The 18,007-nt window shown below is 43.4% G+C and overlaps 2 protein-coding genes across 2 annotated transcripts; one reads left to right on the top strand and one right to left on the bottom strand.

Annotated features, from left to right (window-relative positions):
- Nucleotides 1-47: 47 nt before the first annotated feature.
- On the top strand, nt 48-14,857 carry LOC116322444 (uncharacterized protein KIAA2026). Its single transcript, XM_031742514.2, has 10 exons — nt 48-723; nt 1,243-1,945; nt 2,288-2,488; nt 2,606-4,230; nt 4,321-4,382; nt 4,505-4,594; nt 4,703-4,818; nt 8,368-8,573; nt 8,781-10,808; nt 12,154-14,857. The coding sequence occupies exons 2-10, from the start codon at nt 1,254-1,256 to the stop codon at nt 14,142-14,144; spliced, it is 7,011 nt and encodes a 2,336-aa protein (XP_031598374.1). The 5' UTR covers nt 48-723; nt 1,243-1,253; the 3' UTR covers nt 14,145-14,857.
- Nucleotides 14,727-17,205, bottom strand: mlana (melan-A). Its single transcript, XM_031742592.2, has 5 exons — nt 17,059-17,205; nt 16,176-16,268; nt 15,947-16,043; nt 15,656-15,763; nt 14,727-15,190 (listed from the first exon to the last, which is right to left on the bottom strand). Exons 2-5 carry the CDS (start codon nt 16,262-16,264, stop codon nt 15,122-15,124), a joined length of 363 nt encoding a protein of 120 aa, XP_031598452.2. The 5' UTR covers nt 16,265-16,268; nt 17,059-17,205; the 3' UTR covers nt 14,727-15,121.
- Nucleotides 17,206-18,007: the final 802 nt, after the last annotated feature.

Below are 18,007 nucleotides of genomic sequence, written 5' to 3'. Positions count from 1 at the left end.
AGTTGGTGGATTTTTACGCTTGTATTAATTTGTTTAATGATAACTGTCTCAGCGCGTTCGCGTTTTCCATGATGATAAGAGACATAATTATAAAAAGCTCAATGATACAGCATCGAGTGTATGTAATGTATGTGTGTGCCGACCTTTGCCCCCTTATAAGAAATAAACAAAACAAAACAACGGTTCGGCGTGACACGGAACATGCTAGCTGCGTCAAGCTGCGCACATTTGCATCGAGGGCACGCAGGGTGGAAGTGAACTGGACCCTTCAGTAGTCTTCAAGCAACCCAGAGGAGTCAGTTTATAGCTTTTTTTTTAAGTGCTCAGCGTTCATAGTATACCTGCCACACGGTGTATATTTGTCTCTGAAGTGAATGTGTACATTTTTACCCGCCATAAAGTAGCTGTCAAGTTGAAAACCTCGCTGGTTAGCTGGGTAGCTAGTGACAATGAACTGTTGTGCTTTTTGAAACAATCGGCTAGCCCACTGTTAGCCGTCCAGTTGTCACTGACATCATTCCGTGCGATGGCGACATGATACGCCCGCTGAACTTTTTTATCTGGACATGTAACCGCTGCAGCATTTTCAGTATGGAGAGCAAACGCAGCAATTGCAGGCCCTAGGCTGGAAACAATACCAAAGCTAGCAGAGCTAGCAAGCCTTCGTGGCTGCTAAGCTTGCCCTGCCTGGTACGTCTGAGGAGCCGAGCTGAAAACGGCGAGGTATGTCGTTGAACCAACCAAATTCTGTCTGTGGTCACTTTGTTTTGTTGTTATTTTGCACGTGGTCAGGATGCGAGGCGCGATAAGGGGGTGCCCTTTAGAATTTGTTGAAGAACAGGCAGAGCAAACTTTTGTTTGCTTACTGTTATTCTCACTTGGTTTTGCGCTAGCGTGCGAACAGCTAACTTCGAGTTAGCTAGACACTGATGCAGGGAAAGTTTTGAAAGATGGGACATTTAGGGTAAGGTAAGTCAACCCGCTAATTCTACGAGGTAAACACCCCAGCGTTTTATCATGTGTCTCTGATAATGTGTTCACCGTTCATGACATCGCTTAAAATGAAAGCAAACTTAGCTCAGCGATGTTGGGCATCAAATTAATTTACAGTTTTCCCATTTTGCGTTTTTTTGAGGGGGCTGTATAAATGCATTGTCTATTTGACCAAGTCTAGTTTTTCATCACTAAGTGTTATTTGTAAAATGAAAAATCGCCATAGGTGACACCTGTCACCCTCTTCAGGCGTCCGTGCTATGGATCAGGGGGACATGACCGAGCAAATCACAGCAGATGTGACTGACCGAGACTCCGCACTCCAGCAGCTCGCCTCTGACATCATCATGTCTTCACAAAGTCAAAAATGGGTGCGCAGCAACGCTGAAGACACCGGCTTGGGTATAACAGAGGAGGGGCTCAGTAATGGCACCTGTGACATTGATACAGTAGTGGCGTTATGCTGCCCTGGCGACACTGGAGATCTCACTGCAGAGGGTGACCACCTGGCTCTGAGCAATGATGGTATGTCAGAGTTTTCCAACAGTGACCTCTCACTGCCTGAGGTGTGCATTTCCACCAACAGCAATACCTTCGAGGAGGACATGAACTATGAGGTCCAGCAAGCTTATAGGATATTTAATGGCTTTCTTTTGGATAAGCACAAAGGGATCACCACCCCATTCCTCTATCCCATTGGCCACCAGGAGGCCCAGCATGGTATCGGAGGGGTCAAGGGTCGGGTGCAGTCACAGCTCAGGCAGTCGATGTGCTTGCGGAGGATGGAGGAGAAGTTTGTCAGCCAGGAATACGAGACCATAACAGAGTTTGTTGCCGACTTCAGACTGATGTTGGAGAACTGTTATCGCTACCATGGTGTGGACCACTGGATCTCCAAACAGGCACAAAAGCTGGAAATCATGCTGGAGCAGAAGCTGACGCTGCTGTCCAGGTAAAGATAATGAAACTACACCCTTTGGACATTTCTCTCGGCAGAAATATGTTAAAGTATTGTAAAGTTGCAATCACTTGTTTAACAAGTTTCCGGTCAATAACAAATATTAGTATTAATCTTTATAAAGTAATGTGAGAGGAGGTAATTATGTCTCAACCATCCTAATTAGTGTTTATTTGCTTATTACAGTTATGACATTTTAAATAATTGTTTATCTGTTTGATTGCATTAGTAGTGTTGATGTACTCTATGTTCATTTGGTTTTATAAAATAACTTCATTCATTTTGGTGTACCCGGCTTTTTGTTTTCCTTTTTTCTTTCTCCATTTGTCAAACTAGAACGCTGCGGGAGAAAACAACTTTGGCAGTTACTTCTAAAGGACGTTTTGGGGCAGAGGAGGAACGGGGCACGGGGGGCACCTCCACGCGGCGGCGATCCACACCTCGTAGCCTTGCTACGATCACTGTCGGTGGGCACGAGTCGATCATGGTGCAGACCCTGCGGCTAGAGGAGCAACAGAGGGCCAAGGAGGAGAAGAGGTGAGTGAATTGCTGAAAGAAAAGACTAAAAGTCTCTGTCACACGTTGACTTCTGTGATGATTTAGTGCACAAGTAAAGCAGAGTTTAAAACCACGACTATACCTTTGCATTTGCAGGCAACGTGAGCTTGAGAAGAAAGAGGCCGAAGAAATGTCAGCCAAGGAGGTGGAAGAGTGGGAGCAGAGCTTGCTTTCACTGGCTTTTCCCCACACTGTGGAGACCCTCTGGGAACTCCCTGCTATAGGACACTTTCTCTGCCTGGCTCAGACTGCCCTCAACCTCCCTGAGATCATATTTTTTGAGCTGGAACGTTGTTTGCTGATGCCCCGTTGTAGCCTGCTCCTCTCCAAAATCATGTCTTCCCTGCTCTCGCCTCCACAGAGGAGGGCCACACTGCACCGCCGGCCTACGTTGCCTTACAGGCGATGGGAGTCAGAGCTAAGGCAGCGTGTTTTAGGCTGGTATCGAGCCATTGGTGCCTCCCGTGATCAGCCAGGTCGCGCTGAACAGCTGGGACTTTGCCACCAATTTTTTAGCACCCTAGGGGAGGCTAGCCCTTTAGAAGATAAACCCTTCCACTTGTTGCCCTTCTATCAGCGAGTATGGCTTCTTAAGGGACTATGTGATCATGTCTATGAGACACAGAAGGATGTACAGGATGCTGTGCTCGCCCAGCCCATCCACGAATGTAGGGAGTCTATCTTGGGCTATGACAGCAAGGAGAATGCCTATATACATTTCCCACATTTCTGTGGCGCAGACCTGAGGATCTATCGCCAGAGCCCCAGCACACCCCCAGCATTCCCGTTTCCTTCAGTATGGGTGAAAAGAGTTGATTTTAAGCCAGGTACGGAGGATGAGTCAGATGGAATGCGGGATGAGGGCAATAAAAGTGATAGGGGGTGTTATGGAGTCTCCATGGAGACTGCAGAGACTGGCGATTTGGGAAAACGGAAAAGAGAGACATTTAGTGTTTTCAAAAAGGAAAACGAGAAAGAAGAAGAAGATCAAAAAAAGTTTAAGTTGTGGTCACTGGAGCAGATTTCTGAATCAGCGTCCTCTGATGGAGACTCATGTGAAGACTCTAAACTGGACTTAAAAATACACACAAACTCACTGCGCCACACACACAACAGCCCCAGTGAAGGAGGTAGTGTAAGAATTCATTTAAAGCAAGAGACTTTAGATGTGGAGCAACAAGCAAAGAGAATCACAATAAAACAGGAGCCGGGCTTCTCACTGGGTGCGGTTCGCACTATTAAAGCAGAAACACAAGAGCCTTGTCTGAATGTTGGGGAGCACAGCTACACAGGCAGGTCTCCCGCTCGATCTGTGAATCTGGCCTCTCCAACTAAACCCTTGGGAGTCAAAATGGAGGGAGGAAGTCCCACTCAGGGACACCAAAGATCACCGTGTTTTGAATGTTGTAAAAAGAAAACTAGCTGTGTTAAATCTGAGGAGCGTGGCTTCTGTTGTGGTCCATCAGAGCTGGTCACACAGCTGTCTTCTGAGAGCACTCAAAACTCGACTGAAGAGAGGGCGAATGACAAAATATGGACTAAAAAAAAAAAGCGGAAGAAAAAGCGAGGGAGGGAACAGCTGCTGAGGGTAAAAGGAGAGCACAAGCAGCTGCAGCATGTGGACAGGATGAGGCTGTCCCCAGCTGAGGCTGCCAAGTCCACACTGCGGAAAGTTGGCACAACGATCAAGAGAAAAGACAAGAAAAAGAAACATAAAACAGGTGAGGGGAAAAAGATTGGTAATGATGTCGTTTATGTGGTTTCTGTCAGTATTACATCAAAATCATTTGTGTATTAATTATTTCTGACAGGCAAAAAACCTGAATGCTCAAAGAAAATCAAAGAGGAACTTTCAGCTGAGCCCTCATTCAAGGTAGTCAGACCCACTGTATACTCTGATCTTGTTCCTTTGTTAGTCTGTTTTTTTCCTATTTTAATTTTAAACCCGATTTAGTCCTTGACAGTTTTCTGTGCTTTTTTTCCCCTCTTCTATAGTTGGTCTGCACCAGTCTCGAGGAATTACGCGAGCTGATCGGTAAGACTGAAGATGAGCTTGATGACCTGGAGAGCACTAAAAAGAGATTGGTAGGTCACAGTCATTTTTATTAAGCAGAGGGGAAGAAAAAGTTTGTTTCCTGACATTTCAGTATCGCCCACTCACGTAGGTTTTCCTTTACACGTTTGAACTCACAGGGTCGGTGGTACTATAGGAGAGAAGCGGTGAAAGACCTCCATAGCACTCTAATCAGACTACTAAATGAGCTGTCACCCTGGGAACCCAAGCTTGTCAAAGCACACCAAAGGAACAGGTTTGACGTTTACACAATAATTGGATTTATTTTTCATTCATGATTATGCAAGCTCACTGGGCACTTTATTAGGTACAACAGTAGGTTTGACGCCCTTTTGTCTTCAGAGCTTCCTTAATTCTTCATCGCACAGCTTCAACAAGCCACAAGGTGCTATAAACATTCCTCAGAGATTTGGGGGGTTTTGACGTAATAGCATCACACAGTTGCTGCACACTTGTTGGTTGCACGTCCATGATGTGAATCTCCCTTTCCGCCACATCCCACAGGGTGCTCTGTTGGATTGAGATCTGGTGACTGTGGAGGCATTTGAGTACAGAGAACTCACTGTCATGTTCAGGAAACCAGTTTTAGATAATTTGAATTTTGTGGTTTGGTGTGTTGTCCTTCTGAAAGCAGCCGTCAGTCATCACCATCACTATGGTCATAGAAGGATGGTTTGCAACAATATTCAGGTGGGCTGTGGTGTTAAAATGATGCTCAACTGATACTAAAGGGCTCAAAGTGTGTCAGGAAAATAATATACAAAATAATATATTTCGTAGCAGAAATGAAGAATTGTCAGATCAGACAATGTTTTTACAATCACCTATTGTCGATTTTGGTAGCCTGTATCATTTGTAGGCTCAGTTTCCTGTTCTTAGCTAGGGAGTGGTACCTACAGGGAGTGCAGAATTATTAGGCAAATGAGTATTTTGTCCACATCATCCTCTTCATGCATGTTGTCTTACTCCAAGCTGTATAGGCTGGAAAGCCTACTACCAATTAAGCATATTAGGTGATGTGCATCTCTGTAATGAGAAGGGGTGTGGTCTAATGACATCAACACCCTATATCAGGTGTGCATAATTATTAGGCAACTTCCTTTCCTTTGGCAAAATGGGTCAAAAGAAGGACTTGACAGGCTCAGAAAAGTCAAAAATAGTGAGATATCTTGCAGAGGGATGCAGCAGTCTTAAAATTGCAAAGCTTCTGAAGCATGATCATCGAACAATCAAGCGTTTCATTCAAAATAGTCAACAGGGTCGCAAGAAGCGTGTGGAAAAACCAAGGCGCAAAATAACTGCCCATGAACTGAGAAAAGTCAAGCGTGCAGCTGCCAAGATGCCACTTGCCACCAGTTTGGCCATATTTCAGAGCTGCAACATCACTGGAGTGCCCAAAAGCACAAGGTGTGCAATACTCAGAGACACGGCCGAGGTAAGAAAGGCTGAAAGACGACCACCACTGAACAAGACACACAAGCTGAAACGTCAAGACTGGGCCAAGAAATATCTCAAGACTGATTTTTCTAAGGTTTTATGGACTGATGAAATGAGAGTGAGTCTTGATGGGCCAGATGGATGGGCCCGTGGCTGGATTGGTAAAGGGCAGAGAGCTCCAGTCCGACTCAGACGCCAGCAAGGTGGAGGTGGAGTACTGGTTTGGGCTGGTATCATCAAAGATGAGCTTGTGGGGCCTTTTCGGGTTGAGGATGGAGTCAAGCTCAACTCCCAGTCCTACTGCCAGTTTCTGGAAGACACCTTCTTCAAGCAGTGGTACAGGAAGAAGTCTGCATCCTTCAAGAAAAACATGATGATTTTCATGCAGGACAATGCTCCATCACACGCGTCCAAGTACTCCATGGCGTGGCTGGCAAGAAAGGGTATAAAAGAAGAAAAAACTAATGACATGGCCTCCTTGTTCACCTGATCTGAACCCCATTGAGAACCTGTGGTCCATCATCAAATGTGAGATTTACAAGGAGGGAAAACAGTACACCTCTCTGAACAGTGTCTGGGAGGCTGTGGTTGCTGCTGCACGCAATGTTGATGGTGAACAGATCAAAACACTGACAGAATCCATGGATGGCAGGCTTTTGAGTGTCCTTGCAAAGAAAGGTGGCTATATTGGTCGCTGATTTGTTTTTGTTTTGTTTTTGAATGTCAGAAATGTATATTTGTGAATGTGGAGATGTTATATTGGTTTCACTGGTAAAATAAATAATTGAAATGGGTATATATTTGTTTTTGTTAAGTTGCCTAATAATTATGCACAGTAATAGTCACCTGCACACACAGATATCCCCTAAAATGGCTAAAACTAAAACAAACTAAAAACTACTTCCAAAAACATTCAGCTTTGATATTAATGAGTTTTTGGGTTCATTGAGAACATGGTTGTTGTTCAATAATAAAATTATTCCTCAAAAATACAACTTGCCTAATAATTCTGCACTCCCCGTAGTGTGGTTTTCTGCTGCTGTCACTCACCTGCTTTAAGGTTTGACCTGTTTGTGCAGTCAGATAGGGCTGTGCGATATAATCAAAATCTCAGATCCCGATATAAGACATTTCTCATCCCGATAACGATATATATCACAAAACAGGCCATTTTCTGTAAATTCTGTGAATCTCGGGCAACTCGACTTGCGTGAAGTGTTTTCAGGTGGGTGCCGTGTACCTGGAGTCGAGTGTTTTGACCCATGCATAAAACTATATATTTTTAGCTATAAGTTGTAACAGCCGCCATTGTCTTTGTGAGCATTTATTACATGGCGTAATGCAGAGAAAAGCCTGTTCTAACATTTGAGTCTAAGGTTTATTTTGAGCACCTGACGGCTCTTCTTCTCGTAGACGGCTTCTCATCAGTAAACTCTCTCCGTACTCTTTCACTAGATTCTTACGTAGATGGTAGAAGAGGTTTGTCGTGTTTGAGTCTGAGGTGGGGACCGGTTTGTGGTATAATTTGAATAGTACAGTTTTATGGTCCGTGTCAGACTTTTCATAACCAAACCATGCCCATGCTACAGAGGTCCTTCTGTTTGGAGCTACCTGGTTCTGCCTCATCTTGACTGGCCATGCTGGTATTCTCTTTCTTTCCAAGCGATGAAAAAATATTGCCGTAAACAGTGTTTTTTTGCGACACCATGAAACAAACGATAGCGTATAATATGAAACGATGGATGTTTTAATTTCATCATCCGATATATTTCGTCATATCGTAAAACCCTACAGTCAGATATGATTTTTTTCATACTTTGGCTATAAGGCATGGCCATTTGAGTTATTGTTGCCTTTCTATCTTCTTGAAGTAATCTGGCTTGTTTTCTGATTTCTGGTATTAACAAGGCATTATTAATCAGAAGGCTGCTGCTCACTGGATATTTTCTCTTCTCTTTTTTTGTCCGTTCTTTGTAAGCCCTAGAGAGGGTTGTGCTGAAAAATCTTAACTTATTTGTCCTTATGCTGATGCTGCTTTTGAACTTCAACAGGTCATCTTGTCTGCGTGCCTAAATGCTTTGAGTTGCTGCCATGTGATATGCTTGTTAGTTATTTATGTTAACAAGCAGTTAAACTACTGTAATTAATAAATTGGCCAGTGAGTGGATATTCAGATATATTCAAATTTTTGTTGATGTTGTCCTCTGTTTAAGTTGTATTGCTTGGTGGTCATTTGGTGCTCATCTGTCCAGAACAAAGTATAATGAAGACAAATTTGTTTAAACGGCTCATTGTATTACAGCATCATTACTGAAGTCTTGATTTCTTCATTGTTTTTCTATGTCAGGCTACGTTTGAAGAAGGAATTTGATGATTTCAAGACACACCCAGAGTACAATAACTTTGTGCGCGAAGAGTGCAATTTATCGTCATCAGATGATGAAGACGAAGAAAGGGATTTGGGGAAGGAGGTTCCTTCACTGTCAGATCATTACGGGAGATCAGAAGAGGAAGACATGGAAAACAGAGTTCCCAGAGGTCTCTGGAGTGGAGGTGATTACGCTTTAATCTAACGTTGTTGTTTTGGTTACTGAAATGTAAGACTTTCCTCATTCTGTAGGCAGTAGTGCAGTCAGATTACACTGTTCTTAGCTTATTTGACTGTACTAGATGAACGTCACTGTCTGTTGAACCTGTATAGGCAATAGTAAAGCTTATAAATCAATACATCTCTAATAGACTTTTCTATTTCGTTCTCAGCAAGCACTAGAGACATTAAGGTTGAGTCTGCTGGAGAAAACACGGTGACGTGTGTACCTCCAAACCACCTAAAACACCCTCAAGCCAGTGCAGAGAAAGGAATTGGTCTGCGGCAAAAAGATCAGACTGTAAGCAGCATAATTTCTTTTGCCGACGCCAGGTCACAGTCGAGATCTGACCTGAACCCAGCAAATCAATCCAGGGATTCAGCATGGGCAGAAAGGGTAACAGCCCATGTTTCAGCGCCTCCTAGATCCCCCATCCTTCACCCAACCATTGGACTACCTAAGGGCTACACGCCCATCCCCACCCTGCTGGCTAAGAGTGTGGGAAACAAAGTGACCTTAATGAATCGACCTTCTGATTGCCCAGGCGTTAACAGTGAAGATGAACAGAGCAAGAGGTCTTTGGTCTCCCTGCCTACAACTGCAGTAGCTAACACCAAATTTTCAAAAGCACAAAGTTCTCCATTCAGTTCCCAACAGAACAAGCAACAGATTCAGGTACGAGGACCACAGCAGACAAAAGCCCCTGAGCAGTCAGAAGTGGCCACTGTGGCAGCAGTTCTTCCTAAATCTCCACAAGGCAAACCAACACAGACTGCACTTAAAAATCCTGTCCAAGTGGTCTACAAGGTGCCTGAGGGACTAGGTCACTTTGTAAGGAAAGACAACAATAGCCCAATAAAGATTTCAGTTCAGCCCGTCCTGGGCCAAGACACTGGAGAAAAGACTGTCCAGCAAGTAGTGATTCTGCCTTCTAACCTTCTCGTTCATAAAACTGAAGCAAAGTCTTGCTCTTTAGATCAACAACAGACTAAAGGCTTTCAGGCAACAGTTTCCAAAGTGGCCAGCTCTTTTTGTATGTCTACCGATGTGCCTGGGTTCAGGATTCCTGAAAACAGAATTCCTGTTCAACAAGTGGCACCCCTAAAAGATGCCAGGACAGTGAAGACCCCTTCTCCTTCGGTTTCACCTCGTCTTCAACAAGGGACCCTAAACACAGCAGGGTCTAAAGAGGCACGGTTATGTAGTGTCCAACCTAGTGCTTCACAAGATACCACACCAAACACAACCTCCACCACAGCAATTTCAAATACAGTTTGTACTGAGACTGGGAAGCCTACTGACCCGAAACAGGAGCTGAAGACTGTGTGCATCCGTGACTCACAGTCAATCCTGGTAACAACTAGATGTGGCAACACAGGCATTGTCAAGGTCCAGACATCCTCAGACCAGAACGCACTTGGCTCTGTGCACACCAGTCCAGTCATCACTATCTCGCCTCAGTTTAAAGCCTTCCTTCTGTCCAAGGCCACACAGTCTACTTCTGCTCCCAGTCAGACTGTACCTTCTGTTGTCCAAGCAATGACAACAGCCCAACCCCAGAAGCAGGTTCATCCTGTGTTAAAAACCCCTTCCTCTCTCAAAAATACCATGCTCACTGCGACCACTGGGAGCATTCCTATAACATGCTCAAACAGTCAAACTACAGTCAGTGCTGTTGCTGTAAGTCAGGGCCTCAGTACCTCAACTGGTTCTACAGTTGCGACAAACATTTCTCAGCCAGTCCACACACCTGCTGCTGGTTCCCATTTTCAAGCTTCATTAGTGAAAAACAGTGTTGCTGTGCCACTACAAAGTGGCTCAGGGTTTTCCCAAGCAGCCACCAGCAAGACTGGTATGAAACGCACCACTACAGATGAAGGATCCCAAGTTACCAAATTCATCCTGGTTACTCCATCTTCGTCCTCCTCCTCAAATGTAGCTGCATCCAAAGGGACACCCTCCTCCCCGAAACCAGTTCCTAGTTCAAGACTCATGTTTGTCACTCAGCCCACATTGACATCATCAGCCACCATCATTGGAAGCCTTTCAGCACCGGCGATGGCAACGTGTGCAAGTGGACAGGGAGCGACCACTTCGTTATCAAGTCAGACTCTGAAGGTGGGATTAAGACCAGGAAAACCTGCCAGCGGTATCAGCTTGGAGCCATTGTCCAAGGGCAAAAACATTACCCTGCCCCAAGGTGAGGTTTTTTTGTTTGTTGTTTGTCTTGGGTTGGTTCGATTTTGAAAACTTTGTAAAGTTTATGTGTATAACATGTATCCCATAGTGGGTGAAATGTCACACTATCCAATGTTGGCATATAGGTAAATCGAGTTTAGCAGAGTAGCAGAGCAGGTGAAGCTTTTTAAGCAGTTGAGTTGATGATCTGCTCTGAGCCCCTTCTTGGTTGCAGTGGTGATAGACAAGTTAACTTGAGGTCAGGCAAGACTCAGCAAAGATTATAATATTTGCAGATGATGTTGTGATATGTAGTGAGAGTAGGGGGGTGGAAGAAAGCCTGGAGAGGGAGAGGTATGCACTGGAGAAAAGAGGAATGAAAGTCAGAGGTGTGAGAGACAGCACACTAAGCTAAGTAAAGAAGAAGAGAGCAGGGCTGGAGTGGATGGAGATGAGTGTCAGGGGGTGATTTGTGACAGAAGTATAGCAACAAGAGTGAAAAAGAAGGTGTTAGCGAAACCTGCTGTGATTTATGGTTTGAAGATGGTGGCAACAATAAACAAAGGAGGTTGAGCTGGAGGTGAACAAGCTGAAAAAGCTAAGATTTTCAGAATGGATAAAATGAAAAATAAGTATAAGTAAGCTTAGGGAGCAGTTTGGAAGAAAAAGACAAGGCTGAGATGGTTTGGACGTGTGCAAAGGACGGATAGTGGATTTACTGGAGGAAGATGTTCAAGATAGAGTTGCCATGTGAAAAGGAGAAAAAAAGGAAGACCACAGAGAAGATTCATGGATGCAGTGAAGAAGGACATGGAGAGGGTTGATTTGAAAGAAGGGGAAGCAGATAACTCGCTGTGGCAACATTGAAAGGATGCAGGCAAAAGAGAAGATGGTTTGATAAATGTCTTACCCGTGATGTACATAGCGATTACAGTAATGTGTGCTGCACTTGTCTTCTCTAGAAAGCGTTATCTTGCACAACAACTGAGCACAACATGTCTTGGTCATGCTGCCTTCTTTGTGTGTGTGTGTGTGTGTGTGTGTGTGTGTGAGGGAGAGAGCATGGCTATATGATAATGTCATCTTCACATTTGGGTTGGCTGGAAAAAAAGACTGATGTGTTGGACTGATTATTATACTTAAGCAGCATGTGTATGAACATAAACAACATAAACATTTAACAATCTGCACATTACATTGTATTATATTACATTATATTATTGTAGGGTTTTTACATTTTATTTCTTTTTGTAACTTTAAGTGTGATGAAAACACTACTTCACTGTAGTGCTTGATTTGCTGAAATCAAAGAAAAATTTTCCACCACAAATTTAATAAATATCTTTCTCATCTTTATGTTTCACCAGGGGTTCAAATCCAGTTACCAGGGAAAGCAACTATTGGACAGACTACTCGTGCCCTGTCACAGTCTTCTTCCAGGTTCACACCAGGGTCTGTTTCAAATGCATGTGGTCCAACAACCTCCACCACTACCACTGGACTGCTCCCAGCAACAAGTTTAAATGCCATCACTAGTTGTTCTTCCCAGCTTGTCTCTCATGGATCTGTCAGCACCAGCTCTCACCTCCAGGGACTCTCGGCATCCTCCTTGATGTCACAAACAGGCTGTTATACATCCATAAACACTGCTGCTGCTCAGCCAAAGGGACACATGATAAAGAATGATGTTAATATCCCGGGAAGTGTAGTGTCCGTCACCACTCCTGTTCAGACAGCTACTACTGTGGAGAGTAGGCCAGACCGAACTTCCACACTCACTCTTGACTGTCAGAGGGGTATCGGTGAAGAAACCACTTCCTCCTCCTCCTTCTCTTCATCTCAGTTTGCTCGCAATAAAACCCAACTCCCTCTCTCCTCTACAGCAACCACCTGTACCCCATTCACCACCTCTGCAACCAGCACAATCCAGCAGAGGATAGTCATTAACACTTCTACGCCACTTGCTGCTGGCACACAAATTCTCCTCAACAATGCACGCTTTGTAGTCCCTCCCCAGGGTTTGGCTCCAGGCAGCCACGTCCTTATCATCTCTAGCCCTGCACAACAAGTGCCTCCTGCCAGTCCTACAAGCACTGGACCATCAGTACCTTCTCAAGGTGCAAGCCATGCCATGGTAGCCCCCCGGGTGCCAGTTTTACCCCAACCCCCAGCCAGACTGCCTGGTGTGCCAGCTGTAAGTTCTCCCTTTGTGGCAAGCACTCCTGCTGTTGTTCCACCGTTGCTGGCAACCACTCCTAATGTCTTGTCACTAAAACTAACAGGAACGCCTGGCCTGGGCTCAAATTTGTTACCCAGTAAAACAAATGTAGTATCGGCACTTCCTAGGTTGCCAACTGCACACGTGGGTAACTTTGCGTTGCCTCCAGTAGGTACATCCACTCTGGTCTCTCCTACAGCAAGGTTAGACAGTGTACCAACTGTACCAGTGGTAACAAGTGCCCCTTGTCTTGGATCAGCACAGGGCACGGTCAGACTAGCTGCCGCTACACAAGCAAAATGTTTATCAACCATTTCACCTGTAGTGGCACCCCCCTTGGCCAGATTGTCGGGACCTCTGTCATTGCCTGTAGTACCCAGGCCATCACCTGCTACCCTACCCAGCCCTGTTATACCAGTTCCTGCACCCCTCTCTTCAGCGGTAGCACCCGTAATAGCAGACACACCAGCTTTGCATGGTTCTCTTCCTGCCCAGCATGTGATTGCAGTGACAACACTGGACCTAGGCATACAGCCTCAGCAGACAGCTGTCCGATTTGCAGCACCGACCACCGCTCAACCGCAGGTTTTAATGCATTCAGGGTTGAGCAGCACATCAATCAAAAAACAGACCCCACTCGTGCAAACGGTGCCTGCTGGCACACGGACACAGGTTTTGCCAACTGTGGCTGTCCCACCAATCATCAGTGGAGTCTCTAGGATGCAGACACTGCCCATTGCTACTGTTCCCCCCATCGGAAGCACTGTCAACACATTTGAAACGGCACCCGTGGAGACCGCATCTTCATCCAGCACAACTGTAATAATCACTCCAGGTCAAACAATGCCATCGATTAAAACAAACACCACCATCTATCCACCTGTTGTACTGACCAATCAAACACTTGGAAAACACTCTGTGCAGCCCTCAGCCCTGGGTCTGCATACAAGTGTAACTTCCAAGATGCTAATTAGTCCTGATGGGGCTGTTTTGAGCACTGTTCAGCGGCCGGTCAGTTCAGCAGAGCTGACTGCCCCTCCTGAGCCTCGGGATGCACTGGTGATTTGTACCAACAGTTCCACTGGAGCACTACAAACACATGATTCCTCTTTACAGCCTTCAACGGCAGACACAAAGTGAAACCAGTTAAAGTGGAGTGTGAGGGCTCAGACACCACTTTTCAGCTGCTTAGTTTTAGCAGGGTTCATATCTTTTTGCTTGTTTTAATCCTGGTTAAAGAACTACTTTTTCAGCTTAGTTTGACTCCTAACTTAAAGTTATGCTACATTAGGTTTTATCCTATGGTTAAATTGTCTTACATGTAAACCTGCTCAGTCAGACATGGTGAAAAATGTATACTGTGAAGAGTTTCTGGAGGGGGACACTACTAAGGTTGCCCTGATTTCAAATGTGTAGACTCTTGCCTTGAGTAATTACAAGTCTTATTACCAATCAATACAACAGGACGGTAGATGAAATAGATTTCAAGTTGAGCTTTAGCAGTTTAGCATTTAAGGCCCAGTATTGTTTACGATTTATCATTACAACTTGCTCTACTTTTGTCTGTCAGTTTGAAAAGAAAAGAAAGAAAAATCCATCAGCATCCATTCTGTCATGTCCTTTTTTTTTTTTTCAACTAGTTACTGTTTGAAAGCTGCATTTTACTTTTTAGAAATAAACTACTAGATAAATTTGTACTACATATTTGAGCCCATATAAATGTTTTAAAGTCACATTTATTTATTTTTACCATATAGATTTTTCCAAAAAAAAAAAAAAAATTTACTAGGTACATTTTCATGGAACAATTCTGGACGATACTGCATGGAAATAAACAATGCAACTGTCCCAAACAAGCGTGTCTGCTTTCTTATCCTCAGAAATGTGCAATAATAGTGTGTTACTGTTTATTGAAACAAGCTATAGTATTTAAGCTTTGTTCATTCGTGTAGTTTTTAAATTTTACAAAGTGAGAGATACAGTAGTTTCACCTATATTTAGCTACAATGCGCTATATTGCTAGGGACATAAGATTATATATTTTCAAACAGCAAGGTGAACTTGGAGTTCCTTCTTCATTGTCTTCCTTTGACTCTTCCATCTTCAGCCACAGTGCTTCAGGGGGAATAGGGAGGTGGCAATGGCCCCGAGGAAATCTTCTCATAGGCTGGGGGTGCATTAGGAACCTGGAGAGAAGTGGAACAACAACAAAAATGAAAGCTACAGTTCAGTTATATGTGAATAGTATGTTTATGCAGCGTTGAAAAGTGAAGCCAAAGTTTATTTCCCTAGGGGCGTGTCATTACAACAAATGCGAAATGTCAATTTTTCACACACGGGATTCTGCATGCTATTTGAAAGACTGCTGCTCTGATCCTCTTTTCACTTTTCCACCATACACACATCTCCCCTGGGAATTAAACATTTTTATACCTCCCTCCAGTCTGGTGACATAATCCCTGCTTCAGGCATCCACTGCTTTGGCTTTCACGTGCTCTACATCATTTTTCAGAGCTCTGAGGCTCTGTGTGGAATATCAGGTTGCAGAAAATTTGAATGAAATACCTACTGATTGGTGATTGGGAAGGGAAGGGGGGGGGCATTACTATGGCCTGTATATGTGGCTATTATTCCTGAAGTAATTGTCTCACCACAGATCGGAAGCTGCCAAAATCAGTAAGAGCCATCTTGTTATCTGCTGGAGATCCTGCCTCCGAGTACTGGCTTCCTGTATAACCTGATGATCCAGATCTGGGGCTCTGCAAGTTACAGAAAGGTGTATGAGGGTTTGTGATGAAACAAAATAAGAACATAGTGATACAGGCTTGGAAAAGATGGGTACAAACTGAACACATGATGCACTCTGAAATAGGGTGAACTGAATTTTCCTTTTGAAACAAATCAGAATAACATAAATCACTTATAAAGTGTGATGGTCTCACTCTGATAAGTTTGTAGCCACTCCTTTTCTTGAAGTACCAGCAGCCCAGGATGAGAAGTGCTGCAAGGATGACAACCAGCAGAGCTATGCCCACTGCCCTGTGGTCCACAACACAATTCAAATTGAGAAAAACTTTACTTTGCACATGGGTTTTACAGTGTTCACAACAATACAAATTTGGGCACGGCAGTAGCTTAATAGCAATGATTTTAAGATATCAATAGACATACTCCTCAGCTCTGACGTTTCCTCGCCTGCTGCTGGCAAAATAAACGTTGAAGTCCCCACGAGGCATGCCGTGTGTACGATTACACAACATCAAGCTGAAAGTCAACAAGGGATCATTTTATAAGGAACAAATAGACAATACGCTCACGTGACTGACTATTTAAACCCATTGTAGCCTATATAGCCATATAACAATTGAAACCGGGCTATGATGTGAGGTGCCGCTTTGATATTATCACAGAGGGAGGTCCATAAACTGCCAAACAAATAGTCTGGACACAACTAAATGCCATAAAGCTTAGCTGTGCACTGTGAAATCATTATTATCTACCCAGCATGCAAAGTTTTTAAGTGAAAATATTATATTGTACCTTATCTTGTTAAGGTAAAATTAAGTTCAGATAGTTCTCACTCTTTAATAGTCTGTAATGTAAAGCCATTATTTCTTGATACAATTATTAAAACTTTTAAAATAACACAAAATTGTAACTGTGTAGGGATTCTAAGATTTGGATCACTTGCTTTTTCCACTCTGTGTCTCCGTCCAGTGTATACACCGGACTTGGCTGCATCTCTTCTGTCTATTGTCTCTGTCTTTGTGTTGAGTGATGCTATCTCACAGACTTTAAGTGCACATCAATACAAATCACATATATATTATGTAGATACAATGGAAATCGACCGCTACTAAGGTTGCCTTTGAGTATCCTACGTGTGTGCAGTGAAATGAACCTTATCAAGAGGAAGACCCTAATTAGCATTTCCTTAATTAACATTAATGTCATGTCAAATTGAGACTTTCATAAAAGCACAATGCTCCACATGCCTTTAACAGGCCTTCTTTTTTTAGAAAAGTAAGACAAACGGAAAAACCAGCTACCTTACCAGGTTTGACAGAAAGGATTCAGAAAGCAGCTCTTCTGGTCGGCTTGCCTTCTCAGAAAGATTGGGTCCACGGAGCTCTGTGTTTCTTCACTCCTCAAATATCTTACCTCAGTGTGCTGGAGAGCAGAGAGGGGCAAAAACCCCTCATGACCGTCACGGGTTAGAGACTCATGGTTAAACCCATTGAAGCAGAGTAATTACCGTGAAACCCTACGGCCCTGAAGGCAACATTATTATCCACTCGTGAAACTACAGGCGTCAGCTGCTGGTCTTTCATATGACTGTGTGTGTGTGTGTTTGTGTGTGTATACCAACTTTATTATTATTGATAAAAATCCTAATGAAATTATATAGATCTAAGGAAAGGAATACAAAAATTCAATACAACACCAACCCAAGTATCTCAATGATATTACGCCTTTATCATAAAATATAAAATACCTTCAAATTACCACAATGTAATATAAGAATTTCATAAATACTATAAACCTAAGCAGTTATTTGAGTCATAAAGTCTAACAAACAAACAAACAAACAACAAAAAGAAACATTTCTGATCCCAGTATCACTGTTTTAGATTTGTGAAGAGGATTTGCCTGGATTATCTCAGCTCCTAAACAAAACAAAACTTACAGTTTTTTTTACTAGTTCTGCTCATGTAATTTTCCAGACTTTCTTGTGATTTTCAAAGTACTCTTATAGAATAGTTCTCCAGTTTTCTGAAGGTTTTTTTGACTCATTTTTAGTTTAGTCCTTGTACCTAACAATTTAAATAGGAATGTTTTTTCTTCTTTAACCTACAAATCATCAAGTATAAAAAAAGGCACCTAAGTCAATGAACCAATTTTGTGTTGACATATTACAGACAACCAATTTTAAATTGTACCTTTTTTACACTTTTTTACTTGCAGCCTGTCACAAAAGCACATAACTTGTTCTCATTTCTGAA

Source organism: Oreochromis aureus, linkage group 7 (genome assembly GCF_013358895.1).
Source record: "Oreochromis aureus strain Israel breed Guangdong linkage group 7, ZZ_aureus, whole genome shotgun sequence".
NCBI lineage: Eukaryota > Metazoa > Chordata > Actinopteri > Cichliformes > Cichlidae > Oreochromis > Oreochromis aureus.
Note: the sequence above shows the minus strand (reverse complement) of the source record. Positions and strands in the feature narration are given on the sequence as shown.

Coding starts and splice junctions, on each gene's coding strand:
- LOC116322444 (XM_031742514.2), top strand. CDS start 1,254: ATGGATCAGGGGGACATGACCGAGCAAATCACAGCAGATGTGACTGAC. Junction 8,574..8,780: donor CAGAGGTCTCTGGAGTGGAG/GTGATTACGCTT, acceptor TTTCGTTCTCAG/CAAGCACTAGAGACATTAAG. Junction 10,809..12,153: donor AAACATTACCCTGCCCCAAG/GTGAGGTTTTTT, acceptor ATGTTTCACCAG/GGGTTCAAATCCAGTTACCA.
- mlana (XM_031742592.2), bottom strand. CDS start 16,264: ATGTTGTGTAATCGTACACACGGCATGCCTCGTGGGGACTTCAACGTT. Junction 15,764..15,946: donor GTGGCTACAAACTTATCAGA/GTGAGACCATCA, acceptor TGTAACTTGCAG/AGCCCCAGATCTGGATCATC. Junction 15,191..15,655: donor TTGGCAGCTTCCGATCTGTG/GTGAGACAATTA, acceptor ACTTCTCTCCAG/GTTCCTAATGCACCCCCAGC.